The sequence below is a fragment of the Aspergillus flavus genome, chromosome 3 (genome assembly GCF_009017415.1).
Source record: "Aspergillus flavus chromosome 3, complete sequence".
Lineage (NCBI taxonomy): Eukaryota > Fungi > Ascomycota > Eurotiomycetes > Eurotiales > Aspergillaceae > Aspergillus > Aspergillus flavus.
This window is the reverse complement of record NC_092407.1, coordinates 3,371,280-3,398,716: the sequence shown is the minus strand read 5'-3', so window position 1 is coordinate 3,398,716 and position 27,437 is coordinate 3,371,280. Positions and strand designations below refer to the sequence as shown.

The 27,437-nt window shown below is 47.9% G+C and overlaps 8 protein-coding genes across 8 annotated transcripts; 3 read left to right on the top strand and 5 right to left on the bottom strand.

The window, feature by feature from the left end:
• Positions 1-343: 343 nt before the first annotated feature.
• On the bottom strand, positions 344-2,461 carry F9C07_1441725 (uncharacterized protein). Its single transcript, XM_041291152.2, has 4 exons — positions 1,639-2,461; positions 929-1,576; positions 800-865; positions 344-735 (listed from the first exon to the last, which is right to left on the bottom strand). The coding sequence occupies exons 1-4, from the start codon at positions 1,762-1,764 to the stop codon at positions 565-567; spliced, it is 1,011 nt and encodes a 336-aa protein (XP_041144925.2). The 5' UTR covers positions 1,765-2,461; the 3' UTR covers positions 344-564.
• Positions 2,462-4,091: 1,630 nt separating this feature from the next.
• F9C07_1440175 (ER lumen protein retaining receptor-domain-containing protein) lies at positions 4,092-5,822 on the bottom strand. The gene is made up of 3 exons (XM_071508097.1): positions 5,372-5,822; positions 5,024-5,310; positions 4,092-4,955 (listed from the first exon to the last, which is right to left on the bottom strand). The coding sequence occupies exons 1-3, from the start codon at positions 5,472-5,474 to the stop codon at positions 4,335-4,337; spliced, it is 1,011 nt and encodes a 336-aa protein (XP_071365153.1). The 5' UTR covers positions 5,475-5,822; the 3' UTR covers positions 4,092-4,334.
• A 707-nt stretch (positions 5,823-6,529) lies between these two features.
• Positions 6,530-9,813, top strand: F9C07_2282289 (uncharacterized protein). The gene is made up of 7 exons (XM_071510551.1): positions 6,530-7,497; positions 7,566-7,663; positions 8,053-8,101; positions 8,431-8,800; positions 8,860-8,907; positions 8,969-9,001; positions 9,061-9,813. Exons 1-7 carry the CDS (start codon positions 7,484-7,486, stop codon positions 9,199-9,201), a joined length of 753 nt encoding a protein of 250 aa, XP_071365152.1. The 5' UTR covers positions 6,530-7,483; the 3' UTR covers positions 9,202-9,813.
• On the top strand, positions 9,814-12,908 carry F9C07_2282288 (uncharacterized protein). Its single transcript, XM_041291162.2, has 7 exons — positions 9,814-9,960; positions 10,046-10,905; positions 10,959-11,112; positions 11,166-11,238; positions 11,289-11,402; positions 11,466-12,171; positions 12,238-12,908. Exons 2-7 carry the CDS (start codon positions 10,450-10,452, stop codon positions 12,319-12,321), a joined length of 1,587 nt encoding a protein of 528 aa, XP_041144922.1. The 5' UTR covers positions 9,814-9,960; positions 10,046-10,449; the 3' UTR covers positions 12,322-12,908.
• Positions 12,909-13,123: 215 nt separating this feature from the next.
• On the bottom strand, positions 13,124-14,046 carry F9C07_7182 (putative cytochrome c subunit VB; the record flags this gene model as incomplete). The annotated part of the gene is made up of 4 exons (XM_071511585.1): positions 13,124-13,378; positions 13,450-13,550; positions 13,670-13,826; positions 13,993-14,046. 4 exons carry the CDS (start codon positions 14,044-14,046, stop codon positions 13,124-13,126), a joined length of 567 nt encoding a protein of 188 aa, XP_071365151.1.
• A 587-nt stretch (positions 14,047-14,633) lies between these two features.
• Positions 14,634-16,899, bottom strand: F9C07_2152188 (Myb-like transcription factor). The gene is made up of 3 exons (XM_041291150.2): positions 16,436-16,899; positions 15,070-16,227; positions 14,634-15,002 (listed from the first exon to the last, which is right to left on the bottom strand). Exons 2-3 carry the CDS (start codon positions 15,931-15,933, stop codon positions 14,871-14,873), a joined length of 996 nt encoding a protein of 331 aa, XP_041144920.1. The 5' UTR covers positions 15,934-16,227; positions 16,436-16,899; the 3' UTR covers positions 14,634-14,870.
• Positions 16,900-17,496: 597 nt separating this feature from the next.
• F9C07_7180 (uncharacterized protein) lies at positions 17,497-17,948 on the top strand (the record flags this gene model as incomplete). Its single annotated transcript, XM_071511584.1, has 2 exons — positions 17,497-17,629; positions 17,839-17,948. The coding sequence occupies 2 exons, from the start codon at positions 17,497-17,499 to the stop codon at positions 17,946-17,948; spliced, it is 243 nt and encodes an 80-aa protein (XP_071365150.1).
• Positions 17,949-19,381: 1,433 nt separating this feature from the next.
• F9C07_2152180 (NUC071 domain-containing protein) lies at positions 19,382-27,393 on the bottom strand. The gene has a single exon (XM_041285437.2). The coding sequence runs from the start codon at positions 27,033-27,035 to the stop codon at positions 19,974-19,976; it is 7,062 nt and encodes a 2,353-aa protein (XP_041144919.1). The 5' UTR covers positions 27,036-27,393; the 3' UTR covers positions 19,382-19,973.
• Positions 27,394-27,437: the final 44 nt, after the last annotated feature.

The following is a 27,437-nucleotide window of genomic DNA, read 5'->3' as shown; positions in this document are numbered from 1 at the left end:
GGTTGAACTGTTGAATTGGACGGTGGGTCTCGTTTTCTTTTTTGTTTCTTTGTTCTTTTCCCTTCGTTTACTGCATGGTTCAGCTGTTTGGCCACGCCGAGGATCGGACTGGAGCTGTGCATTGGAGGGATCGGGTTTAGAGTAAGTGTAACGTTTTTGATTTGGAATCCTGGCTTCTCTTTGTCAGGGTGGGTCTGTTCTTTCAGTCGGTTGATTACGATTACCAGATTACTGGGGGAGTTTTATTTTTTTAGCTTTCCTGGAGATTCTTGGAATGGTGACGCTTTTCATTTGGTGGTTCAATCAGGGTATATCTCCTGTATCTGAGACAAGGTATCGGGGCTAACAGCTCAAGGATTTGAAGAAAAAGATTTGTAATAAAAAAAATAAAGAAATGGAACAGAAGGCATCAAAAAACGCTAGCTGGTCATGCAATAATCTCGTTATCAAAACTCCGTCCTTGCTAGTAAACCCACGCAGATCAGGGGGCACATGGGATCTAAGAAAAAAGAGCTATCGTAGAAAAAAAAGAATAAAGAATTGGCAAAGGAGGACTTCGAAAAACTAGGTAGTCGTCACGCGGGCAATCCCTCGAGGGGATTTCATCGGAGCTCGTTTTCGTGCTTCCACTATTCGTGACAGCGAGGTGTCACCTTCTCGACGTGAATCTAGATACCGTAGTTGTGCTTCGCATTGTCGTGCTGTGTAAGGTTTCTTCGCCCCTAGCTCATGCATCTAATGCCTTAAGAATTAGCGGAAGGTTACCAATGCTACTCGCTGTCCGCGTATGAGGCCTCACCTTTTCTGCTATTAAATTATACTTTTCCCTCTCCCAGTAATCTCTAGCCCTTATGAGTAACCGGATCTAGGCAACCTGGTGATTAGCAGCTGGCCAAGATGAGAAGGTAGGTTTGATGTACGTACTCACATCGCTCTCTTCCCATCGAGCCGAGCGGTCTTTGCGCCTGCGCAGCATCCGCATCTGTAGGCGGGCCTCCGATGCGTCCTTGTTGAACTTCTCCCGGAACATCTCCCGGATGTGTTTCCATGCCAGGTTCTGTTCCCGTAACCGTTCAACAAATACATCCTCTTCCTCAGCTTGCGGGTCTCGTCGCCCTCGGCCGGGCGCCCGAGGTCGTTGGTGTGAATGAGGATCAACTTGCTCTCGCCGGCGTTCCTGCTCTAATCGTTGGAGACCTTCCGGATGAGGCAGTATGGTGACCGGCCCTTCGCGAGCTGCCGCCGTTGGTTTAGGACTTCGCCGAGTCCGCTTAACGGGGGGTGGTGGAGGTGACAGGGCGGCTCCACTGAAGACATAATCTGGGTCGGGAACAGGGCCTAGACCAGCGGTTACAGTTCGCGGGAAATCATTTGGAAAGGGCGCGGTTATTCCCAGTCCATGTGAGGGGACAGATTCAGCCATGCAGTATGCATATTCTTGGGAATGATGACTGAGAACAGGGCTAGGTCGGGCATGAACAAAGGAGCTGTCGGGAAGACTGATTGGTGTTAATATGGTATTGGAAGGGAAAGCTGCCGTGGTACTGTAAGGGTGGTTGATGCCTCCATAGGGGGACTGTGGAGCGCCGGAGCTTGTCAGTATATGACGTCTCTGCGTAGACAGCAGGTTTCACGTACAGCTTCTACTCCGGGATATGGAGCTTGGTACGTCTCATAGAAGTTATCCATTCCTTCTTCAGGGTGAGGACCGCCTGATCCATACGGCGTTGGCCCGGTATAGTCGCCTGGAGTCCGAGGAAACATGGAGCAAGCCGATAGGAGAATCAACAATATGTAGCAGCGGGAGGATCAAACGTTTGATGAGACAACGACAGGAGCAACAACCACAGCGGCAAAGGTGTGAAATGAACGTATTTATTGGGGCCGGAGGCGGTAGTATATAAGCAGTAGTTCCTTTTGGGAAAGCCAATGAAATTTAACGTCCTTCGCAACACTGAAGCCACGACTGAGGAGAGACTGCTGCATTAAATAAATAGAAGAAACAAAGTGATAATGATAGTGTTATGCAGGTTCATATCCTTAGTAAAGCACGACGATAGAGGGGGGAATGCCTTGCGAGGCAGGCTAGAATTCTTGAATGGATTTTTCTTCCCTGTCAACAGGTCTAGAGAGCTCCAAGAGATGTGTAGATACCGCCGACCACGCTGTGCCGCTCTAAGTCGCTCTTAACCAGAGGTGTAAACTTGACGATGAGCCCGCATTTAAGCGCCAACTTATCCCGATAGAAAACATTGGCGTCTTAGGAAAAGCCATGGCTCATCCTTTGACATAACATGGGGAGAAGAATTCCAGCCCCCAAACTTTCGGGGGCGCAGACTTTGCATTTCAAAGGCCCACATGGCTGTTCGATGGCAAGGCAGCACCTGCGATCATAGTCCCAGTGCTCTGGATCTCCAGGGGTGGAAACCATGGGTTGGACATCATGGCAAAGGAATAGGATCGGTGCTTAGCGGGCCGCCGTATCCTAGAATTAGAAGGACGGTCGGGGGGAAATTAGCGCTGGATCTGACAAGAAAATACAAGTAATAATAATTATAATAAACAGACTTTGCCAGGTTCAATTGAAAGGGAGGTGTCATTTGGAAGGAACAAAAAAAAAAAAAATAAAATCAAATCAAATAAAAATAATACGTCGAAAAAATAAAAATAAACCAAACCAAATTTCCCGGACACAATGCAAGCGAACGCCTTTCTATGACTTCTAGTCACTACACGAGTGGGGAGGCCTAAAGGGCCGGAGAAGTTGATAGATAAGCTACTAGTGTGTAGCCCCAACAATAATAGGGTCATCAACTAGGATTCCTTACCTAGACCAAGTCCGGAACGAGTGAGTCCATGGAATAGAGAGGCACAAGACACATAGAAACATTTGCTCCATCGACTAAGACCCGAATACCCCCATAGGGTCCAGTTCCATCACCAGAGCGGGCAAAGCTTCGTGGATGGGCTGCTCGAAGAACCAAAGCGGGTCATTAAGCGCTGCTTCGTTGCTGCGGCTGCAAATCCCCGGTGGATTAGGAACGAACTAGTCAAAATTAGCGGGATTGACAGGACTGGGGATATTGCTCTGACCACCACGATGACATTTCAACTCTTTCAAGAGCTGAGTCTAGCAAAGTTAGTGATCCAGATTCTCAGACATAAGGTAGTAATCCTCAAGAATCCTCCCGGTCGTGTGCATCCAAATGATCCAACCAGTGCCACGTGTCTCCGCCGATATCAAATGGTTAGACGCCAGATGAGATGAAAGATTGGCTTTGAGCCCTCATTTCCAGACCGTCAGCAGTGGATCTCGGGAGTCGGGATGGCACAAGCGCTTAAACAGATCAATCACGGGAAATTTGTCTCGCCATGATCATGAAGAAGACACCATTTCTCCCCCGCCCCCCTCCGGCCCCCCAAGCACAGCATATTGAGGCTGATAGTCGTGTAATTTTCTGGTCGACCCCTCACCACCATCCATACAGACGAAAGACATGGCAATGATTGCATCTCCATGGTTGACGGGAAGGGGCTTGCACGTGATGTCACAGGATTGGGGCTAAAACTGGAAGGGGAAGGCTAATTAAAAAGAATTTCAAATTAACATCAGCCCATCTGCCTATAGCTACCAGTTTGCACGCTGCCCTCGGTACTTCCTTACTAAACAACAGTATAAGACAAGGATTCGCGAACCTATTTCCCACCCCCAAAGCCGACTTCCGAACGCTGATCAGGCAGTTTTGTCCTTCTAACTTCAACTTGGCCCCCTCTCTTTGTTTACCGAACATGGATGTAGTCTCAACGGCCTTGATATGGGGTCCGTGGCTATGAAATGGCGCAGCCATGGCTCAGAGCAAGTCTTGAAACAACGGCTCCACGTTCTTTTTTCATTCATTCTTCTTTCATGGAAGGATAGACTTACTTTAGGTGATGTTCTTATGTGCTATTACTATTTTTTATTTTATTTTCTTTGATTTCCTTGAAATTTCTCCAATTACTTCTCTCTCTCTCTTAAACTCCGCCCCTTCTCATCTTTCCCCTTCCCGGACAATGCAGATTATCGTTTAAAATTATATCAAATCAGGGTCCTCAAGGCCCTGGCAGGGCTGATTTCATTCCAAAAATAGTATCCATCGTTCCAATTTCAGTCACATCGCATATTAGTCGATCGCTACTGCATCAAAAATCGATGTCATTTTACTTGATTGTAAAAGTCGGAATCATGATGGCACAAGCCCCAAAATAAACACAGAAATCCAAGCACACATGTCAAACCTGCAGCAAAAAGCCTTCTATAAGCAGAATCCCTGCCTCCGTCAGCATTTCATTGATCACTTTTGATTGCCTGTCGCATCAGGAGAATGCTTGTGCTGTGTTTGCTGGTTTGCGTGCTCTTCCCAAGTGTCCTCTTCGTCCTCCAGGAATCCCTCCAGCCGGTCGTCACCTGCGCTGCTGGGTTTGGGGTTGCGAGTCTCGTTTAATGTGTCATCTGCTGAGATAGAAATCCCTCGAGCGCCCCAGCGGTTGTTTCTCGGCCGTTCACCATCAGCCCCATGTTCGGCTTCTGCTCCTTCATCATGGAGGTGCTGTTCTTCATCGACGCTCCGTCGCTGCCTGAAACTCAACACTTTGTTGACCAGCCAGCTGTTCCGGAAATCCTCGGAGTCTACAACGCCACCATTGCGGAGTTTTACGCGCTGTCGCGTATAGTAGACCCAAGCGAAGTCAATGTAGAACGCGGTCTGGACGATGCCAAAAATATCCGAAATGGGGTCCCAGTGATGAGAAGCAAATCCCCTATACAGCCAATTTAGAATGTAAAATGCCCGGTAGGAACCTAATGTAAGGAGATAATAGGAGTCGATGACAGTGGGGACGGTGGTCTGGCGGAGGAGTAGTAATTGAGGTAGCACGCAAACGGATTCCAGGACGATCGAGAATGTCCACCAAATCTATATAGCGCAGGCCCCGCCCCGTTAGTTTGGTCTCCAACAAATAATGTATCCCTAGTTTAACTCACCTCCGTAAACCATCTCTGTGGCCAAGGATGTCTGAATATTAGCATCAAGATCGGTGCTGACACTAAAGACACCGCAGCAGAGCCTAGAGCTAATTTCCATGCCCTCTCCCGTTCCCGTGTCCGGGGGTATACCTTCATCATCAAGAAGATGATATATGCCGAAGAGAAGATGTAAAAGAGCTTAAAAAACACTAGATAAAAGGTCCCCCATCCTCTCCCTATAAATAATTCGAGATAACGACTGAGAAAAACCAACATATATAGCACCTGGGTAAGAAGCGAAACACCTGTAATGAGAAGCAGCAGGTGAGAATAATGCCTATCAAAAACTAGGGACGGCGTACAGACCTTCCGCGCTCTTGTTGCGATGGATAGCCCACAGCAGGATGCCTTTTGAAGAGATATGGGCGAGGTCGCCTATTAGGCGAAAAATGTTCCACTTCGGGTCCATTGTATTGTGATATCCAAATCAGCCAACGCAGGGTCTCTCAAGAATATGACTTGTAAGTAGGAGTTCAATGTTCACGAATCACGACACCATCCAAGCAATAGCCATCAAGACAGTTCGAGTGCTGATAAGAGATCTACTGCCTCGCTATCACCCGTCCTTCTCGAAGCTATCAGGATAGTACTCGAAAGCTTCGTATAGTGTTGTACAATTGCTGCTTCGCAAACGCAGATTGGAATGTGCGACCACAGCCAGAGTCCAATAAAGTGACAACGTGGCCAAAGGGAAACCGTGCTAGGAGGGAGCAGATGGTAGGAGAAAGGGCGGTCAACACGTAGAGGACACGGGGAGATTCTGTCCTACAGATGTGTCATGTATCTCGGTATCTCCAGAGCACAGAAGGCACGGGAGCTGAGCTCATTCAGCACGGGGATCCACCCCGAATCCGGGGCCGCGTGTACATCACGTGAGCAATCCTTATCAGTGATGACGTCAATCCGCCCTCTGATCGCATGCTAGAAATTAAGCAGTGTATGTGCTGCTACTATGCTGTATATGACAAAGCACTACGATATCTCACTAACTCAAAGATGGTACAGATTAGAGGGTAGAAAGAGCTGTTGGACTCGAGGATTCGAATAGCATCCACAATCAGCAGAGTCTGTTCCTCCCGTGAGAAGTCTACTAAAGTAGCGATGGAATGATATCAATCCAAGGAATGAGTCGAGTTGATGCTAAAGAAAGATCACGCGCCCCTTCTGCCCTACTCTCTCCGTCTCTTTATATAGATGATCTATGCACGAACCCGATTATGACTATATGTACACAACAACGGCTACCTCCTTCTATTTATATATTGTTTCTTACAAGAGGACCCAGAAAAATGATAATAAGAACAACAATAATAAGCACAATAGAAACTTGCATTATGAACTGATCTAACGGTGCAGATGTCATGTTGACACACAGGTACCAATTAACTATACTTAACTGATTAATGGTTGAGCGTTACCCCACTTCCCATAGTTAATTTCGAGTACAAAAATCGTAAAATGATGGAACTCAAAAAAGGACAAACCTGATTCTTATCCATAAGCAGACCCATTTGCTTCTCCCTTCTTTTTTTTTTTTTTTTTTGTTGCCTGCCAAGTAAGACGGATCAATGTCGCCCTATAGTAGTTAGTGGTGGCCAGAGCACACTGGATAGAAAGCCCCTCACAACAGGTCATGTCAGACTGCTTGGCCCCAACTGGACAACTGCAGCATTGTCAGGTTAGCCCGGAAAGAAAGACCAGGGTTGAAATGGAGCTCTATGGACCGACAACAGTTTTGTCTAGACTGATACCTGTTGATTACCCCGTTGGGTGTCCAACAACGCTGGTTTGTCACCAAGATATTCGCCTAGACCTAATGTTTGACATGGAGGGCTTTGGTGGCTGGTAAATTGAGCTAAGTCATGAAGTCTCGATCATAGCACAATCACCGGAGGGTTACAGTAAGTTTGCTACTACAGGAACTTGGAAGTTCTGAAGTTTGTAGTATATATGCCGTTTCCGGTATCTTGACATTTTAGTTTGAAGAAAATCGTTAGGATCAGACCTCAGTAGAAGGATTCTTTATAATGCCTTTTTATTTTGTCAAGTACAGTATGTTATAATCGGGGGTTACCTGCAGAATGGATTAAATACGGGGGATAAAGGAAGAAGAAAACAAAAGAATAATTATTATGATTTATTATAAAAAGCAAGCAAAAGCTCGGAGACATCGGGATTGGGTGATTTTCTCTAGTACAGAATTAATTTGATTTCCCCTCAGCTGTAACTGTACAGGAACTTTACTGTACAAGTAAAGTATTCTCCTCTCAGCTCACTCTTCACCTTTTCTTTTTCTCACTCGTTCATACTCTCTCTCCTGTGTGTCATTTATTTCTCTTTTCCATGTAACTTCACCTCTTTGTTACCTTCTATTTGATTTGATACGAATCCTTGAGGAACAGGAGTCCTTCCTCAGCCATGAACTCTGACCAGTACGTATGCTGCCTATTGATCTTCTCCACTCTTTTCTTCTGACCGGATCATCTTGTCGCTCGTTCAGTACTCCTCCTCTATCGTACTATTGCCAGCCTTTGTATTCCCATACTGCTACTCCTCCACCTCTAGCTCTTCCTATGCCAGAAAAGTCTTCCAATTATTGTGCCTAAACCTGTTTATATTTGATTTCTCCTTCTCTTCGTTATTATTCTGCGTTCCCGATTTCATTCTCCTTCAACTTTCTGCACATTGGGTCCCGCTGTTTAGTTTGATATCTTATCATTTCCTTCCCGATTAACACCCACATCTATACTGTACAAGCATCAACCTCACCGAGCCTTTATATGCACGTAATCTCCTCAACCACTTTCACATTCCTGTGCGTGCCGTACGTGGTTGACATCCTGCAGCGCTACTGCCACACCGTGGGATGCGCCCGTGTCATCGTCATTGTTTTTTTGGTGTAACCAAGAGCTGCTTTCCCTGGACTGGATAGGCCAATTTACCCTGGAGTAGCGGATTGCTAATCTCTTAAGCATGTGTATTTACAGATGAATCGACGCAGCGTGATTGGGAATACAGCGCATCGTCCACCATGTCGTAAGTTGGTTCCTCCTCGTCCTTCCCTTCCCGGGGGAATAGAGGCTTCGACAGTGCGGCGCAACAATGACTTTTGCCAGCCCTTGCCTTCTTCGTCCGTATATATAGTCCTCGTGTCATGTGCTTTTTTACTTTTTGTGTTCTTCGGTCCATCACATGTGACTTGCAGAGTGAATGGTCTTGAGTTTACCCGTTCGTTGATGATTATTACTCGTTCGATTGATATACTTATATTGTGTCATTACTGTTTCATCCGAGGCCCTGTTCACTATTCCTTAACGCGATTCACTATCTCACCTCCTGTTTCTTCTTCCCTGACACTCAACTAGAGCCCCTCCAAACTCCAAACGAGTCAAGGCATCTCCATCGACCAGCGCGCCATCTCATCTGTTAGCTCCGCAGCAAGTCAACCCATTTCAAAGAGTGCCTTCATACGAGGGCATTCCTATGCCCCAATCTCAGCTTTCTCCCCCCAACCCCAAAAAGCGCCGTGCTTCGCCCCAGATAAGCACTGCGACAACCATGTCAACATCTGGGACTACCGCCGCTGCGGGCGAGGCCGCGCTTGAACCTGGGCCAGGAGTGCCAGAAGCTCCCCCCAGGAAAAAGGGAAGGACCAACACTCCGTGGACTGCGGAGGAAGAGCAGCGACTAAAGACAATGCGCGATGCTGGTCGCAGCTGGAGTGAGATTGCTAAGGTAGGCTGCTGTCGGTTCTGATCCATGGTCCCAGTTATGTTGCTAATCGGAACTCATAGACATTTCCTTTTCGAACCGAAGGGAGTGTTAAGAAGCACTGGTATAAGGTAGCGTTTCAGCCATTATCCTGGATTGCGTTATTTTCCAATGACTGATAGTCCAAATTAGGATATGCACTATGCCGAGTTCGATGAAGATGAGGTAAAATTTGGCGCTTCGAGGAAGATCTCTTTTATCATACTGCGTCTGACAGCATGCAGTCCATAGCACTCCGCGAGGCAATCAAAGAATATGAGGCGAGCAAGTGGAAAGTTATCGGGCAAAAAGTTGGAAAACCGGCAAAGGTGAGCACCAGAGATCCTAATCTGGGTCCAATTCTTGACATGGATGCAGGCGTGTGAACAGTATGCGAAAGAGCACTTTAAGGACCTCTAGACGTTCGGCGGGATTTGACGAAGACATGATTATCAGTGCATGAGATATCTGGAACGTTTGTTCAGGTTGCTAGGGAACTGAATTCGCGCAACGGCAATGCATGCTCTTTTATCTTTTTATCTTCTATTTGACAACAATTTGCACAATATTTGGCGAAGTGCTTGGAGTTGGCCTTGCTGTCCTTTCGCTTTGTTCTACTCTTCTCTTCCTTTACACTTGGAATACCCCACTTGTCGTTTATAACTTGATTCACAATCCATGATAGTCCTCTAAACCAATGCAATGAACCTGCGTCATATCCAAGCCTTGAAGAGGCGCAAATAGACCGACCCATCAGTGACTCTACCAATGTGTCGTCTTATCTAACAACTGTAGATGTTCAGCCTAGCCCATATGTAGTCGGCGATTGATCTCTGCAATAGCAACTGGAATAAATTGATGCGCACAGCCCCATAAGTTCCGCGCCGATGTCATTTTATGTATGTTGAAATCCCCATGATTCAAAGGTACGTCAACAAATGGTGGTAGCTTATCATTGGCGGAATCCGCTATCGGAGCGGAGAACCGAACGACTTCCCCGCGGCAAGACAGTGGGAATCTTTCCTCCCTCTCAAAATAAAAAAGTTGACATTCCCTTTGCCACTTCTTGACCATTGTTCGCGAAGCTTTCACTACGCCGACAAGCTTTCTGCGTGTCACAACGGGCTCTTCTATATACTACCTAGGTGAACCCCATCATACCTTTTCAAGGAAAAGATTTCCATTCAATACAGTGGAGAATTCGATTGGCTAACTTTTTGAGTTTTCAAGTCATAGTTGCAATAACCGATTTACCCAAGTCGTGGGGAAACAGAAAGCAATTGTTACGAGTACAACTCTCCCGTCTTCTCACAGGATCTCTATGCAAGGGATGGCTATCATGAAGACAAGTAGCGTGGTTTTGTCTGTCGATCAAGGTATCTAGGTAATACGCCTGCATGATGACCGGTGTTCGGCAACGCTGTGACACAGAGATCTGATGCAATATGCCCGGCCATGACTCGCGTGTTTCTTGGCTTGTTGTCTCCGAACCTGGGTACAGATGATGTGGCAGCAGTTGTCGTTCTGAGAATATACGGTTGAACTTGATCTGGATAATTCCAGCGAAAGGACTCATGCGCGCTTTTTTAGCCCTCAGTTTCTTCATGAGCTGATACTAACTGGATAGTAACAGCATGTCCTCGGAACCTCCTCTGTCTACCCTAGGGGTAAACTCTGAAAAAGAACCGTCAAAGACTCCCTTCACTGACCACCCGTCCCATACTGCAGAGTATGATGGAGAGGGTCGTGATGCGGCGGACGGCCCTTTCTTATCGCCACGCATTGCTGCATATGTCAGGAGGTTTGAAAACCAACTGATCGAATACAACCTGGAAGCCCGTGGTATCGAAAGGGTGCAGCAACATGAACGGATGAAAAAGTTGACTTGGGTCTCGTACCTGCAAGCGTTCTTACTCTGGGTCTCAATTAATTTGGCGGCCAACAACATCACCCTAGGAATGCTGGGGCCCGTTGTATATGGCTTGAGCTTTCTGGATTCGGCACTCTGTTCGGTTCTGGGTGCTTTGGTTGGCGCATTAGTTGCCTCGTGGATGGCCACATGGGGGCCAGTCTCAGGCGTCCGGACTATGGTGGGCTTTTATAAGCTAAGCCGACTATTTGCTGTATGCTAACATGATAATAGGCATTCGGACGCTATACGATGGGGTGGTGGCCGAGCAAGATTGTCGTCATCCTGAATCTGATCCAAATGCTTGGGTACTCTTTAATTGATTGCGTAGTATGCGGGCAGATCTTATCTGCCGTGTCACCAAATGGGAACATGTCGGTAGCTGTCGGTAGGTTGTCATGGTACTGAGAATTTCGATTACAGGTGTTGATCCAATGGTAGGCATCGTGATCATCGCGGTCAGTTGTTGGGTGATAGCCACGTTCGGCTATCAGGTCTTCCATTACTACGAACGGTGGGTTTGGATGCCTTTAATAAGTTTAGTCAGGCACTGACTGCGTCAAGCTTCGCGTTCCTTCCCCAGATTATCGTAGTCTCTATACTCTACGCTGTGTCCTCATCGAAGTTTGATCTGTCCACGCCTTCATCTGGGGATCCTCGCACGCTCGCTGGGAATCGGTACGCTTCCGTGACTTTTGCTATGCTGCTGTGGCCATGACTAATGCGAACCCATGTCATTAGGTTGTCGTTTTTTTCTATCTGTCTCAGTGCTGCCATCACCTATGCCCCGTTGGCGGCCGACTTCTTCGTTTATTACCCTGAGAGAACATCACGAGTGACACTCTTCTCACTTTCATTGGTAGGCCTTATTGTATCATTCACTATGGCGTTTCTTGTCGGAATCGGACTTGCATCTGGTATCTCAAGTCATCCAGAGTACGGCGCAGCATACTCTAGGGGTGCAGGAGCACTTATCGTCGAAGGATTCGGGCCTCTTCATGGGTTCGGCAAGTTCTGCTCGGTGGTTGTTGCGCTAGGACTCATTGCAAATACCATCCCACCGACCTACTCCGCCGGTGTTGACTTCCAGGTTCTTGGACGATACGCCGAAAAGGTCCCGAGAGCTATATGGAACACCATCGGCGTTATAATCTACACCGTCTGCGCATTGGTTGGTCGAAGCAACCTTTCTGATATCTTCACCAATTTCCTCGCTCTCATGGGCTACTGGGTCGCAATATGGTTCGCTATCATTCTCGAGGAGCGATTCATTTTCCGGTTCCGTACTGGGTATAACTGGAATGTGTGGAATGACCCCTCCAAGCTACCTGTGGGCGTCGCCGCATTTGCCGCTTTCGTAGTCGGTTGGGTCGGTGCAATCCTGTGCATGGCGCAAGTCTGGTATATTGGTCCTCTTTCCAGACTAGTGGGTGAATATGGCGCAGATGTAAGTGATTCATTACTCTCCCCCCTACCTTGACAAACCCAAAAGAACACATCTAATATTGAATAGATGGGTAACTACGTCGGATTTACCTGGGCTGGCCTCGTGTACCCGCCATTACGGTATGTCGAGCTGCGCATGTTGGGTCGGTAACTGTTTAAGAATATCCGGAACACCTACAAGCAACCTATTACTTTCGACTCATGTCTCAAAAAGATGCATACAAACCTGCATATCCCCTGCTTCATATAAGCCTCGTCCTGAGCCAACAGGATACACCAAGAGACAAAAACGTCATATCCTCAATGGGTTTCACCAAAAGCAACAGTCTGAGCATACTACCATTCATTCCTCTCAAAATTATACAATCATTTATTTTCCCAGATAACCTCCATTCTGGGCGGCTATCAGCCCCAGTATAAACTATGTACAGTGCCTGTGACATTTACTCTACTTCTCTTGGCTATTTTTCACTCCGCCAATCCCAATTCTTAAAATTAACAACATCAATGCAATCGTACATGTGAGACAAGTATTATTTTATTATCCGAGTTCCGGATATACAGTGTAAAAAAACGATATGGGTAAGCGGAAAATACAACCATGGACATTGGCGCGGAGGAAAGGAATATTGCCACGTGATACTGATCGAGATACGTAAATTTCCCGGACTTACCGCATCATGCCACCCGATATCGATTAGGAGCCATGTCAATTATACTCTTTGTCTCGCTAGCACATAACCATGGAAAGATTCTAGAGCTAGCCCTGTTAGACCAAGTAGACCAACAAAAGGGAAAAAAACTAATAATCAATTAGACACCAATCACTTCTTTCAACTCAACTATTCTACAAGAGACAAATGCCGGATTCAACAAAGATACAGCCACCCCCTTCTCTCTTTTTCATAATTCCTCTGTTATTTTCCCCGTGAGGAGAAAATATGACTGCGCTATTATTGTGTCAAATATTTACCGGTACCAGTACTCAGGCTTGACGTAGTCGGCGAAAGTCTTGGGCTCCTCGGGAGCGGGGTGGCCGTGGCCGTGGCCGTGATCGTCTGGAGGGATTGAGTGAGCAGGGGGAATTGGAGAGCTTCAGCAAGTGTAGATGACTTACGGTCATGGGCATCCTCCAAGGGTCCGACGTAGTTGAGCTTGACAACGTTGCCGCACTCGCCGCAGCGCTCGATGGGGCGGTCACGAGAGACCTGAATTGATTCCATTAGCGTTCCGCGCGGAGGTACAGAACACGCCACTCAATGGCATTACAAAGACTTACGGTCAGCCAGTTGACGGTGTGGGAGTCGGCGGGGAAACCAGTGCAACCAGCGTACTGCTCGTCACCGGCACCGTTGACGATGATGGGGTTCTCGAGAGTTCCTGTACGGCATTGCGTGTCAGTCACGATTCGTCCGCGTCGATAGCATCGCAGTGGTCCTAATTGAATGCACACGCGTGTAGACCACCGAAAGATTCGTAGGAAGCATAAGGGAGCGTACCCTTCCGGGAGGCATCGAGGGGCCTCATGTCGAAGATGTCAATGCCCTGCATCTTTCCGACGAGTTCAAGACGCTCGAGACCAGTGGCCTGCTCGATGTCGGAGGGGACGGTACCGGCCTTAGCACCGGGGGGGACGAGGTCCTCCTCGGTCTTGATCTCTGTTGTGGAATAGCACCGGTCAGCATTGTTTGCAATAGCGTAGTGGGTGATTATCAAGACGTCGAAGAGAAGGCAGGTCTGCGGTGGAGGGCTACTCCAATGACATAATCCGTAGCCACATGAGCATACGGATTGGGTATACGGCTACAGACGGGCATTTGACGATCGTATGACAACAGGTCTGGCTACCAACCTTCGAAAGAAAGGATCTTGCCATCCTTCTCAACAGCGTACTTCGCCTTGTTGGCTGCAAACAAAAGACTCAATGTTAGCTAGTGCGTCGATAAAATTGCCTTGAATGTGGACATATCCCATTTCCAGGACCCAATGGGTTCACAGGAAGGGTGGTGACTGCGACGAAGGCTCTCAAGAGGCGGTCTTGAATTTGACATTGGGCTCACGTACAGCGGATGACGGAGGAGGAGAAAGGGCGGGCAGCAACGGCCCTGACAGGAGTGCGCCGCGCGAGGGCGAAGGCTGTGCGTTGGAGGAACATTGTCCTGGTGAATTGGGGTTATAACGGCGGAGGAGGGAGGTGAGGACGTTTAGAGCAGAGGGAGTTTGGAGGTTTGAGGTGAGTTTGAAGCCGCTTCGGCCCGTGGTCGGGCGAATAGTCAGCAGTGCGGGTTGATTGGTTGCGGAGCTGCTACGGCTGCCCGGACTGACCACTTGGGCACCAATTGCCCGATTCGACGCCTGATAGGGCTTAGGGTTCGAGCGTCTACATCATCTGATGTCTATCACAAGGACTACATGTCACGCAGGAGGAGCTCAATGTTCGATACTCGGATGGGAAACACCGTATGGCAACTTGGATAAACAAATGAAATTACTATTCACGATGGGCATCGCTAAATGGATATGATACATACATTATCCTTCTACCTTACACCGAGTTGTCTGGTATAGAGCTAAACCGTGGCCATCCAAATTCCCATTACAGCCTACCAAGAAACGAAAGGGGTAATGATTAAGACGTAACAATGCAGATATTAGGGGAGCGTACGCCGGCGCTAATGGAGACACATCCACTCGTAACTATCATTGAGGGTTTTCAAGCTGAGAAGCCCTCTCTCGACAAGCTGCTGGTGTGAAGCCATTGCCAACTTTCCCCGCAATGATACGCCAGCGGTCGTTCTCGTACTCCTGAATTGCACGCTGTAGCCGTTGGACCTGTCCACAAAAAGTTAGTATGCTCTGTCCTGCCATTGTAGCACTGATATGAGTTTGAAATGCGTACCATTTCATCGCTCCATGCCACGTCCTTAGCCTTCAACTTGGTGCAGTACCGGACTTGCAATGTACCACTTGTTCGGCCCGGGAAGAAATCGGCGATTTGTTTCCATGTTAAGTTCTTGTTCTCCTTCAGTTCTACCAGCAAAGCGTCCTCTTCCGGCGTAAATTTGAGCTTGGGTCCCCGTGGCCTGGGTGCCGGATCGGGCATCCCAGGCTGACCTACCACACTTGGCGGGCCAGATGGGAATGGAGATGATTCCATATTCATACCATGGCGCTGGGAGTCGCGTAACGACGCGTGTGGGGGAAGACGATGGTGGTGGTGATGTTGTGGGAGGGCCACCGAATCCGGCGGTCCAAGGTCGTGGCCTTGCATCTGATGATGTTGCCCAGCATCCCCATGAACTGAGAAGAGCATCTCGGGTGAGTGGTGGGTCGGTTCAGCAGATGATTCTGATGGAAGGATCGATAGCTGTGGCCTGATCCCATGATTTGCGTCATCGCTTTCTCCCTCAGTGTCGGACAGGTGCCGCTTTTTACCCCGCTGTATCGATGGGATTTCGAAGCTGGTGGGTGTATATTGCACCGGAAGCTGCCGTGAAAGCATCTGGGCCGGTGTGAGAACGACCTGTTGGTGGAGTCCATGGGGATTCGCGGTGGGGAGAACGGTCGCGTTTGCATGATGGTGCTCAAATGCCGTGCTGCGCGAGCTTCCTTGCTGGAAAGGAGTATCTGGCGGCTTCGGATGTTGCAGTTGTGGCTGATGCGTGTGGTAAACAAGCGTACTTGTATGTTCCTCGGGCTTGCAGCTGGCATGTTGAGCATAATCAATGGCATAGTCTCGATATTCCGCCAGCGTCGCAGACATACATCAGCGCTGCTAGAGCATAAAAGCCCTGGCAGGCTATCTGATCACGTTTAAAAAAGAAAGAGGGAAGTACGTCTAAACGAGACGTGGTGGTGTCAACGCGGATAGATGACACTTCGCCGAAAGAGTGACAAAGGACTCGACCGATATTTGAATGGGAAACAGTGGGCTGATTCTTGAGGCGTGGGACGAAAGAAAAAGCACCCTCTCCCCATACACTATACAAAGACCTTGATCAAAAGTACCCAAGCCTCATGCTTTTGCTAATTACTAGCCAAGTTAAAAGGCCCGAAGCTGTTCCAGAGTCAGAGACACATACGGGTCTAGAATTTGGTACTGGGGTCGGTTCAGGATCACGACAAGGAGGAAGAGGGGAATGGTAGGAGCTCCGGAGATATCAGGGGATTGTCAGATTCATTTAGAAGAGGGGGGAGATGAAGACGACCTGTACGGTCGCCTTGTACCGAAGCTGGGCAAAGGGGATGGATTAGATTGCGCTCACCAGGGGATGCGACGGTTTCTCGAGCTAGACCGCTTCTAAAAGGCTACCGTTCTTCAACCGGTGCAGGATGTCCTAGAAGAAACGGGAAAATCGACTTTTCCAGATCTGAGTAGTAAAGGATTTTAGGTACTTTCTCAATCCAAGATGATCAGCAATTAGAACTCTCCAAACGGGTTCCAACCCGTGGGCCCCCGTTGCTTGATTATGCAGAAACGTCAGGAAAAGGAATTGTGGGATAACGAATGTCACGACAAATCTGGACTCTTTCTTCTTCCCCCCGTCTACGTGTTCACCAGAGTTCAAGATGATAGGTTGTAGGATATATAACGATATCAATAGTGGGCGGTAGAGGAAACGTTCTGGAAGATAACAGCAAATGGGAAAGAAAAAAAGAAAAAGAAAAAACTAAGGTGAGTAGTATTTCGGATTTGAGCGAGACAGCCGAAGTATACGTCCAGAATGAGCAAGATGCAGGTGGGTAAAAAGGGTAAAAATAAAATACAAATCTCCAGATTAAAAATGAATAAAAAATAATCCAAATCAAAAATTTATGGAATTAAAAATAATAAAAAAATTCAAATCAGTTCAACCCGTAATAATCAACGTGAGAAAATAAAATAAAAACCAATTCAATTCACGTCACCCATTTGACGGACCTGCGTTCCAGTCAAGCTTAGCCTGCAGAGGAGACCCAGAAGGGACAACGGTCATCTAGTACGCCAACACGGCGAGGTTGCTTGAATCACCGGTTGCGACTCACCGAGCCGTTCTAGCAAGAGTGCCAAGGCATGACCGAGTCGTGGAGAAAGAAAGATAGGGCACCCAGGAATGACCGGGATGAAACACTAAGCTAACAAAGAGTCTCACACTGTGCGGTTAGAGAACCCGCGCTCTTGGGATCCCATACAAATAGGAATATGATCAACAAAAAGCGGGGAGATCCCACGACCTGTTCTTACGTATGTATAGGAGATCCTATGGATGAGTTAAAGTAACTTGTACATAGTATAGGATAGGATAGGATAGGATACGTATGATACGGAAGTGGCCTGGTGGATAGGATGGAGAGGCAGGTATCGGGTCAAGGGAAACAAACCGGCCGTCAGAAGCCTGTCAGTGTGCTGCAACTAGCTCAGGAAATCGATCCTCTTCGACCTGACCTCCCCCTGGTCAGGAATCAGGACCAGGGCTGTCGTACGTCGTCGCATCATCTCCACTCAGTGATACGCTAATGGACGAGCGTGAGCAGTCCCGGCGAGACATCCACGAGGGAAGGATGGCTAGCGGACCGTGCTAGTATGCTGTTTGGTGGACCATCCACTGTAGGCTCCAGGGAAATCCAACCAAGCCTTCTAAAGTCGAGTCTGCTGGAGAACGACCCTGGCCCTAAATACACCCCATAGCCTCGAACTGGAGTGGGAACCCGGAGTTGTTTGACGGTACATACTACCAACTTGCTTGGAAGAACAGGGGTGAACAGTGTTTTCCCAACAATTGTTTCCCAGGAATTTGATTTTTTTTTTTTTCTCTCTCTTTTTTTCCTTTTTTTCTTCACACACTCTCTCTGTGTCTCTCTCTATCTTTCTGCTCACGTTCAAGGTAGAGATCACGCAAAAAAGGCGCAAGCAATGGTAAACGGTCCACCCCCCACGTTTGATGGAATCCTAGTCCAGTCCGTTCTTTTTTGTGGTTTCTTGTTTTCTCCTGAATCCTTCGGCCGGGACCGATAGCAATGGCAGATGGATGCCGGTGCCCTGACAAGTGGCTGTTCAACATCAACCACGATCAAAGGAGCTTTATCCAACCTTAATTTTCGCGATCACCTACCCCCAGAGGCAGTCGCTGGCTGTAAAACGGTCGGAATTAATAGCCTAGCTAGCGCCCGAGAACGTGTGGCGAAGAACGGGTCACTTGTTCAGCGCCGTCCCATCACTAGTTTAGTTTAAGTTCCCATCATGATGTTACTTAAACGGCAAGTAGGGGCTTAAAACATACGTAAGAAACGCTCCATCCTCGGGCTAGCGCCGACTGATACGCGGTACGATATATGACTCGAGACCCCGGTGGATCACATCGTCGAGGTTATCTAGTATAATCTCGCAGCTTAAGTTAGCATGGTCCGAGTGATTTTCCAGAGTGTAATTTGACTTTGCTTCCGAATCTGTACATTCATTGGATCAATGGTGAGACTCATCAAAGAAGACGATCTTCAAAAGATTCCCTGGCACGGCCTGTGGTTGCCCTACACGGAATAATCATTGGGAAAAAAAGAAAAAGAAAAAAGAAAACAATGAACAAGAAAAATAAAAGTGAAGCTGTCGTCTCCAGAATGGGTAAAAAGGAACATTTCCAAATTAAGGAGAATTGTTTTATTTTTATTTTTATTTTATTTCATTTTATTTTTCTTTCTTTTCTTTTTTTTTTTTTTTTTTTGTTTTTCTGTTTCCCTTCTTTTTCTTTTAGGGCGTTCCGGATACAGCCGGAAAACAATAATTAAGGTGGCGTACGGAGCACAGCCGTGAAGGATAACAGGGTCAGGATAAAGAAGAAAGGAAAGAGAGAAAAAGATAAAATAAATAAAATAAAATAGAAAAAACGAACAGAGGGAGAGATAAGAAGAACAAAGCCCAGATCACCATCAAAACATAGATAGTTAGCAGTGTTGAGATGCGTTGCGGGTGTATGCGTATGTTGAATGTATATGTGAATGTGGATGATGCTTGTCGTTCTCCTCACAAGATACAGTGCTCTCCAATACCTTGGTAAGTAGTAGTAGGTAGTCGGTAGGTCTGAGATCTCTTTCCTTCCCAAGTGAGTGAGGCTTGAAGCCACGGCAAGCCATTGGAGGGCGAGCGTGTCACAAGACACTAACCACAAACAGCTCCATACATTGAATACCCTAACTTCTTCCTTTTCATTGTTCAAAGAAAATGTTTTATTACAATCATCCTTCTCTTTTCTTTTTTTTTTCTTTTTCTTTTTTCTTTTTTTCTTCCCCTTTCATTATTACCCTCTGTTATTATTTCCTCTTCTGGTTGATTTCTGATTGGATTTCCTTTCTGTTCATTCCAGCTAATGTACCCCTCTCCTGAAAGATACCCACTCGTCTCTCCCCTCATATCAGCACTACGAAAACGGAGAAAAGGGTCCGATCCACTCTAGAATCTCGATGGTATAATTTTTTCTCTTCTCCCGTGCCCCAGCTGATCAATACATTAATAACCGCTGAAACTTCTCTGACAACAGGAATAGTCACTTTACTATACATGCAAATGAAACCCCCTCCCCAATGTTGTCTCCATACTGTTGCATGATTGCCTAGTCAAACCATATGCATCCCTCGCTTTTTATTTTCCCTTTTCGTAGAGTATACATAAATTAAATGATAAGAAAAACGGATCAAAGAGAATCGCCATCATGAGAAACACAAGACAAGAAAGGTAAAAGCTATGGAGCAAACAGCAAAATGAATAATAAAAATAAAAAAATAAAAGGTTCAATCATACATGATGTTTCCAACGCCTTTCACATTTGCAGATCATGCAAAGTTATCAGATCGATCAACCCAAATATCCTCCAGTTCTGCAAAGTTTTGGAAGTGCAGTGGCCGGTGTTGATCGTCATAAAACCTCAGGGGCGTGTCGATCTTCACGTACACTGGCCGTTTCTCGACACTGCCGAAGGAGCTGCCCATGAAACTATAGTTCCACACATTATCCTCGGGAACCAGGAAATAACCGCGAATCTTGTCACTGAGTAACAGCTGGCACTTCTCCCCCATGCTAGTCGAGAAGCCCTGCGGTTGGTCAGACGTCGTGTCCTTGTTCTCGGCACCCCACTTGTAACCCTGCGGCGTGAGGCCCCAAGCAGCCAGTGACACGGATCCCGGGGTGAATGAAACGGTCATCGTCACCGTCTTCTTATCCCAGCTGGAGTGCTCATTCATCAGTCGGGCGTGTTGAGTAACATCCATTGCCGTCATATACGGCGGCTCGTTGCCCGAGATAGTATGAATCACTCCCAGGGGCTCAAGGTTATTCAAGTAGTCATGCTGGGGCAATTGGTGCGGCAGTTGGACTTCCCGTGTATTTCCGACTTGCGGGATCATCACAATGGTGCGAACCTCCTTCACCTGATCATTATCAGGCGGTGAGCTACCATAAAGATATCCGGCAACTTGCACCCGAAGATCGGCGATAGTAATGAATCGCTTGAGGATGTTCTTAGGCATAATGTAAGTATATCCCTCGTCACGGACCTCGTCTGAAGAGATGTAGATGTTGTTCGCCCTGGTCCGCAAGTTCGATGTCGCAATGGCACGGGTGCGCCATTCGGTCTTGGACGCGAACGACTGCTGTTCGTATTGTGATGTAGTGGTCACGATGATCTCTTCACCACGGACGTTCTGGGTCTTCGTTGTCACAGCCGTGAGCTGCTTCTGTTCTTCCTGCTGCTTCTCGATCTCGGCTGCCTGCTGTCGCTGCAACGAAGGCGCACTGATCTCCATACCCAAAATGATATCCCTGACTTCACTGCTTGTCAAGCTCTGAACGTTGACATTGTTCTTCTTTCCATAGTCATTAAGAATCAAGTCACGCAACTGCACTTCGACCTTGATCCAATCCTCATCAGACAACGAGGGCCAGATGTGGTGCTCTTGGGTGATAACAGTCTTGTCGGGTCTCAGGATGATCTTGGCTTTGTCAATGTTGACGTGCAGAGCACGCAAGATAAGGATGAGTCGGGAGAAGGCGGTATAGGGCGAGATGGACTTCAGCCATTCATCGTAGAGGTTGAACAGAACCATCTGAGGTTCTGTCGCCCGAAGAATCATGTCAGCGAGCTTCTCCACCTTCATAGCAGCCTGGAATGGCAGCTGGAGCTCAGAAGCACGGATCGAAATGTTAGGGAAGTCAAGAAGGTGGACCTCAAGTGGGTCCAATAGACCCTTCCGAGTGACAATAAGCTGTTTCGGCTGTTCTTCAACCGGCAAGGATCGAATGAGAGCCGCCACTTCTTCCGCGGTCTTCCACTTGGCCAATTGACCCAGACGCTTCTGCCCCGCCCAAACGCTGGTATGGATGATCTTCAAGAAGAGCTGTCCAGTTCTGGGGTTGAAGATGAAAATGGCACCGTTGATAGGCTTCGTTGTAAGATTGCCTTCGAAAGTCTTGTGAATTGTGACACGGTAAACATTGGTATCATCGATGAATAACTGGATCTGAGGACTGAAAAGCTCCGAGTAGTTCTGGGAGTTAAGGAACTCTTGGTTACTCTCAGACGCATACAGCTGCAGACCCTTCCGGATACGCTCTCTCAGCACATACAAGGCGGGGTTAGCCTTCATGACCTTAGCCATAGCTTGCTGGATCAGGGTCTTGAGACCGGGGAAGTATTGTCCGTATGCCGAGTAGAGGTTGTATGCGAGGTCAATTCCGATCATCAAACCAGTAGCGGAAGGATAAATGCTCATGCTGTCGGTCGTGTAGTCCAGGTACTTCGCACGAACGTATCTCTCGATGTCGTGAGAATCGTAGTCACCGTATCTTAGCTGCACATCAAGCCAGAACTTGTTCGTCGTAGTAGGTTCGTACACATCCTTCGTGTCAAACAGCAGAGAGGGCCGGGTGACGTTCCATTTGTTCGTGGCGAAAAGTAAAATGTCCGCACATGAACTGTTCATCTTGTACGACTTACGTGGATGGATAGTCTCCTTCTGGACGGCTTCAATTCCCAGCTGCTCAAGTTCTTGGTCAAAGACTTGACACAAGTCCATGACAACGGACTCGTGGATCTTCTGCCACAAGTGGGCACGGAAGATCTGAATCAAGGAAATCTTGAGTGTAGGGATCTTTCCGTGTAAGAAAATACCTGTCAGATCCAGTTGGACCTGGAAACCGACATAGACGTTGGCACGATTGATAGTCGGGGACCACCATAGAGTGAAGCGACGGTTAGGAATTTGGTTCAAACCAGATCTTTGAGCATTGGTAAGCTTCTTAAACTTCATACTCTCTTCGAAGCCCGAAGCTCTCTCCCAAAAGAGACCTTCCCATGATGGAAAAGCTGTGGCCTTGAACAGAGTGTGTTCCAAAATTGTCTCTACACCACCCAGAGCTTGAATGACGTCAGTACGGTAGGCGTTCAAGTTCCACAATTTACCATCGTGACGCTGGCTTGTCCACCAAAATGGATTACTCTTCATAAGCTGGTACTGCTTAAATTCTGCTCGAAGACGGAATCCTTTATCAAAGCTGAGAGTACTGCGATCCTTCTGGAACAGAGTGTTGATACGAGGCAGACCACGGTCCCAGCTGTCCTCCAGGTCCTCAAGCGTCAAACGGCGGTTTTGCTGTTGAGCCTCCTGTCGCTTCTGAGAGTACTCCATCCATACTCTTTGAGAGTCGATAAACTCGGCTTCCCAAGGAATGATGTACCGGAAGATGTTGGGGATCAATGTTTCCTCGTCATGTGACATACCGGCTCTGAAATGAGTAATACCGGTATCGGTTTGCTTCGACCACCTCTTGTCACTAGCAGGGATAAGGATGTGGGATCCAGAGATCATACCCAAACCTCCCAATTCCTTTGGAGTGTAGAAAACAGCCGGAGGAAAACGGGACGGCATCTTGGAGTTCAATCCAATCTTGACACGGGTCTGGATCTTGGTCTCACACTTGACGATCGTATCCAAAAGGTTGACAGTCGATACAGCGGCCTCACGGTAGTAGGTGAAGAGAGCAATCAAGGCCGTGTTCCACTTGTTAGCGATCTTAGTGAAGGTCGTGGAACCGGAAGACATGAGGATTTGACGAATTCTGTTGTTGAATTTCTGGATGTCCTCCTCTGTAACCTGGAGGAAGGCATGAGCTGTGCGTTCCTTCGTCGTGTTGTCGACCAAAGACCAAACGCTGTCTTTCACTGAGAACTCTTCATTCTGATTGCGGATCTTTGGAAGAATGCGGACCTCAAATCCGGACATGGAGAACAAAAGGTTGGGGTTGTCCTTGCTGTAGACGCTAGAAAAGGTATCGTCCCATTCGATTGTCGTAATTGACCTCGGCAGACGGTTCTTCAAATCCCAGAATACAGCGCGACCCAGGTTGACATCGTGCCGCATCAAACGCATTCGGCAATCACGCGGCCAGCACTTCTTATTCTTATAACCGATAACGTTTTCGAAGTTGGGATCTGGATTTTCCGTCAAGAAACGCTGAATAAGATCCCTAGACTCGTCTGCAGAAAATCTGAAGAACACCCAAATCCTGTCGACGTAGCGGGTGTACAGACGGATAGGATGTCTGGTCTCGGTGGCACGATCTCTAAACTGCAGGAAGTCATTAGGACTCTGAGGTGGACCCGCCATTTCACTAGCTCTCTGAAGTCCAAGAAGCAGCAGATCAATCATCAAACCATAGAACTGGAAGACAAAGCCAGAGAATTGCAGACCCCGAATCAAACCGTAGCTGTTCGTGTGGTTCATATCCTTGTAGCTGAGCTGCACGTTGTTCTTAGAGGTGATGTAGTCGGCCAAGTTGTGGTCCATGATCAAGCGCAGCAGTCGGTTCAAGAGAGTAAGATCGATCTTCTCATAAACCTTCGACAACTCCGTCTCAATCATCACGTTTGTCTCGCCATCGGCAGTTTCCCAAACATTGGACAAGTTGTTAATACCTTGCGCCCACTTGTATGTCAACAGCGGAGGAACTTCGGAATCAGAAGGCTTGATCCAAGAGGGGAAGAGGTGGCGCTGTTCTGCCTGATACCAGAGATACTGATCCAGGTAGGCGTCGGTGATCTTCTCAATAGGCTCAACATCGTATACGGGGTTGATGTGACTGTAATTATCGTTCATGTCGATGCCGACTTCCTTGAACGCTCGCTGGGTCAAAAGGAATCGCTTGATTCTGGCTAGTGTCGTTCCAGGGGAATCGTAGGCCTGTTCAATAAGAGCGAGCTCTTCACGCTGACTCTGATTGAGTCTACCTTTGACGGAGTATGCTTCACGTAAACGTTCCAGAGCAAGGATCAAAATCTTGGTATCATGCTTGTAGGAAACGCTAGGGAATGGAATTGGAGAGAACTTGCGGGACTCGAGCCAATGTACCATAGTGGTGTAGATAGCAACAGCCTCTTCAGACGACACGTAAGGACCATCCTTCAGATAGTTGTGCTGCCTCTCCTGTTCCGCCTTGAGCCACAACCGAGTGAGTCGGCCAAGGTTCTTCTTGGCAACGGTCTTATCCACAGTAGCACCACGGCGAATACGTTCACGGTTGTAGTGCGCGACAGAAATCCACCAGTCGGCCTTGCTCTTGACATACCGAAGGATGATATTTTCGATAGGAGCAGGCAACCCAGGAACCTTCCAAGGAATGTTACTCTTCCAGCATCTCCAAGCCTCCGAGAGATGTTGAAGGACAGTATTGACCTTGTTCTGCTTGATACCCTCGGGCATCATATCCATCAAGTCGGCCATGACGGACGCACGAAGTTCGAGATCGAAATGAGACTCCACACGCTGCTTTGTGACTGTCTTCGCAACACCCTTGCTGTGGCGACCCTCAAACTGACGGGACAGCAAGTTCCCAAGCCATCTCTCAAGAAGAGGAATGATACCACGCATGAAGAACAGCCAAACACGCCAGGCCGGTGCCCAGAAACCACATCCAGGTCCTTTGCCCACCGGGCCAGAGTTGAATCGGTAGTAGATCAAGTGCTTCAAGTCCTTACAAGAACGGATCTGATGCATCAGCTTGTACTTGTAACGGTACATACCGGTCAGCTGTCCCACATGGTTGAAAGCATAAAGAATACCATCAGCTAATTGGAAAGCATCGATGTTGCCCAGACGATACTGGACTTGCGCATCAACAATCAGCTTAGTTAGACGCAGAATTTCTCTCATCAAGTGGAAAGCATTGCCGAAACGAGACTTCTTCCGCTCCTTTGTGGTCAGAGTCTTAACCGGCTTCAGGTTGAAGTTGTAGTCCAAATGCAGGTATGTCAAGTTCTTGCGATGAATCAACAAGTTGAGCATATTGAAACCCTGGCGGCAGACTTGCAAACCAGCCTCAACCCAGTCGATCGTTGTCTGTTGGAAGAATTTGGTCGATTTCAGGGTCTTCAGCAAGTTTTGTTTATTCTGGGCCTTGGGCTTCTTCTTATGAAGCTCGTTAAGCACAAACGTTTTCAGAAGCTTCTGGTAAGACACGCGAACTTTGACAGGTTGGCCCTGTGGGCAATGCTCGAGGTACCATTGCTTCACCAATGGCACATCCTGTGCACGAACCATCTTTCCAGAGCGCTTGTTGAATGGATGAGGAGCCCACCAGAGCGCGATAGCTGATGCGGTCTCGGGGGTGTAAAGCTCCTCATCTGCGAAGAAAGGCTCGACTTCTCCAGGAAGCTCGAACTCGTCTTCGTTGTTTCCTGGTCCGAAGATTTCATCTTCATGGCTGACAGTGATGTTCTTGGGAGCGACGGAGCGAGAGGAGATTGGATTAATTACAGGGTCGAAGTAAAACGCAGGAAGGTTGGGGTCGTCGGTCCGAACATAAACAACTTGCGGATGGGAGAACCAAGAAACTTTCACGCTTCTGGGGAGAGTATTGTACAGGAAAGGATATGCAACTCGGTATTCCGTGCGAATGGGGGCACGGAAAATTATACGGTCGATGGCGTTAAATTCACTGAAGTCTTCGTCGTTGGGGTCGATGTCCTTGTACAACGGTTCGAAGCGAGGACCACCGGGGATAGCAACGTTTAGAGCCTTTGCAGTGAAAAAGCTGTTCAGATCGAACATGTGGAAGTAGTTCTCGTCTACCACGTCACTGAGGAGTTGATGACTTAGACGATACAGAGTCGCCATCTGCGGCAGGGATAGGTTCCACTTCTTATAACTAGGACCATTAACGTGGGGCGTATCAAGGAGAGGTCGATGATCGTAAAACCACTCATAGACGGGGGAATCCTCATTCTCGTCGAGTTCCATCTGGATGGGCTCTAACGGCTCGACGTCCTCGATATTCTCCGACCAGGACAGTGGTGGTTCTTCATCATCAAAGGGAGGAAAGCGCATTCTCTTGAAGTGTCTACGATCACTCTTTTCTCTGCGCATACACACCCACATTGTCGCCCACTGGGCATGGAAGACGGGTTCGATAACTCTAGGAGTCTCATTTACCAACGTGAGACAGCCGTTAACGTGGTATAGCACCTTTACTTCCCTAGAAGACTCCCAAGGCATAGGCATGTTTTCCAACAGCTTCAAGACCGCGTGGGGCATGAATTTAAGCGCGCCGAGATAGCTACGCTTTTCGTTGCTGAACTTCTTCTGCGATACATCGCCGATGTCTCGTACGATCTTTCGTAGGTGCTCTGGGGGCATGTCCGCCTTCTGTGTTTCAACAAATCCACCCTTTCTCTTCTCTCCGAATCGGTTTCGTTGCGTTCGGAGCCATTCGTTCTTTTTCTGAGCAAATTTTGCGACGGTCGGATCAGCTGGCGGCTGATATCCCGGCGGCGGCGGAGCCAGAGGCATCGACGGTGGTGCCGATGCACCCCATCCTGGAGGTGGAGGAGGGGGTAATGATGCCATAATGCCAATGGCGGAATGGAGATAGCTCTGCTCTTTCCGATTGACGTTGATGCTCGGGCAAGTCGCGTCACAGATTCACGTTGAAAAAAGTCATTAACAACCGCGAATCATCAACAAAAGCGGTCGGGGGTGGTGGAAAATTAACTGGGCAATCTCGCGCGAAGGAGTGAAATCGTAACCCCAAAGATGAAAACAACTCCTGCTCGATCCCCTTCTCACGACGGGTGATGAAAGGCGCTCTTCTTGCTCCTTTCCTCTTGAGCAAGCTTGAAAAGAGGTGGCGGCTCTGCTCGGACCGGTACTAGTCTCGATCGGGGTTAGCGCCAGCTCGCCAAATTGGCGCTAGCGTGACTCCAGGGCTCCGAGTGAAACCCACACAAATCCAGGTGACTTGCAAGAATT

Bases quoted from the DNA above. Each gene is read 5' to 3' on its own strand.
- F9C07_1441725 (XM_041291152.2), bottom strand. From the start codon at position 1,764: ATGTTTCCTCGGACTCCAGGCGACTATACCGGGCCAACGCCGTATGGA. The intron at 1,577-1,638 runs GTACGTGAAACC...GGCGCTCCACAG, and splicing joins CATATCCCGGAGTAGAAGCT to TCCCCCTATGGAGGCATCAA. The intron at 736-799 runs GTGAGGCCTCAT...TTAAGGCATTAG, and splicing joins ATAATTTAATAGCAGAAAAG to ATGCATGAGCTAGGGGCGAA.
- F9C07_1440175 (XM_071508097.1), bottom strand. From the start codon at position 5,474: ATGGACCCGAAGTGGAACATTTTTCGCCTAATAGGCGACCTCGCCCAT. The intron at 5,311-5,371 runs GTCTGTACGCCG...TTCTCATTACAG, and splicing joins TCGCAACAAGAGCGCGGAAG to GTGTTTCGCTTCTTACCCAG. The intron at 4,956-5,023 runs GTGAGTTAAACT...TGCGCTATATAG, and splicing joins CACAGAGATGGTTTACGGAG to ATTTGGTGGACATTCTCGAT.
- F9C07_2282289 (XM_071510551.1), top strand. The intron at 8,102-8,430 runs GTAAGTTGGTTC...ACACTCAACTAG, and splicing joins AGCGCATCGTCCACCATGTC to AGCCCCTCCAAACTCCAAAC. The intron at 8,908-8,968 runs GTAGCGTTTCAG...AGTCCAAATTAG, and splicing joins TTAAGAAGCACTGGTATAAG to GATATGCACTATGCCGAGTT.
- F9C07_2282288 (XM_041291162.2), top strand. From the start codon at position 10,450: ATGTCCTCGGAACCTCCTCTGTCTACCCTAGGGGTAAACTCTGAAAAA. The intron at 11,239-11,288 runs GTGGGTTTGGAT...GACTGCGTCAAG, and splicing joins GTCTTCCATTACTACGAACG to CTTCGCGTTCCTTCCCCAGA. The intron at 11,403-11,465 runs GTACGCTTCCGT...CCATGTCATTAG, and splicing joins CGCACGCTCGCTGGGAATCG to GTTGTCGTTTTTTTCTATCT.
- F9C07_2152188 (XM_041291150.2), bottom strand. From the start codon at position 15,933: ATGTCTGCGACGCTGGCGGAATATCGAGACTATGCCATTGATTATGCT. The intron at 15,003-15,069 runs GTACGCATTTCA...TTTTGTGGACAG, and splicing joins TGGCATGGAGCGATGAAATG to GTCCAACGGCTACAGCGTGC.
- F9C07_2152180 (XM_041285437.2), bottom strand. From the start codon at position 27,035: ATGGCATCATTACCCCCTCCTCCACCTCCAGGATGGGGTGCATCGGCA.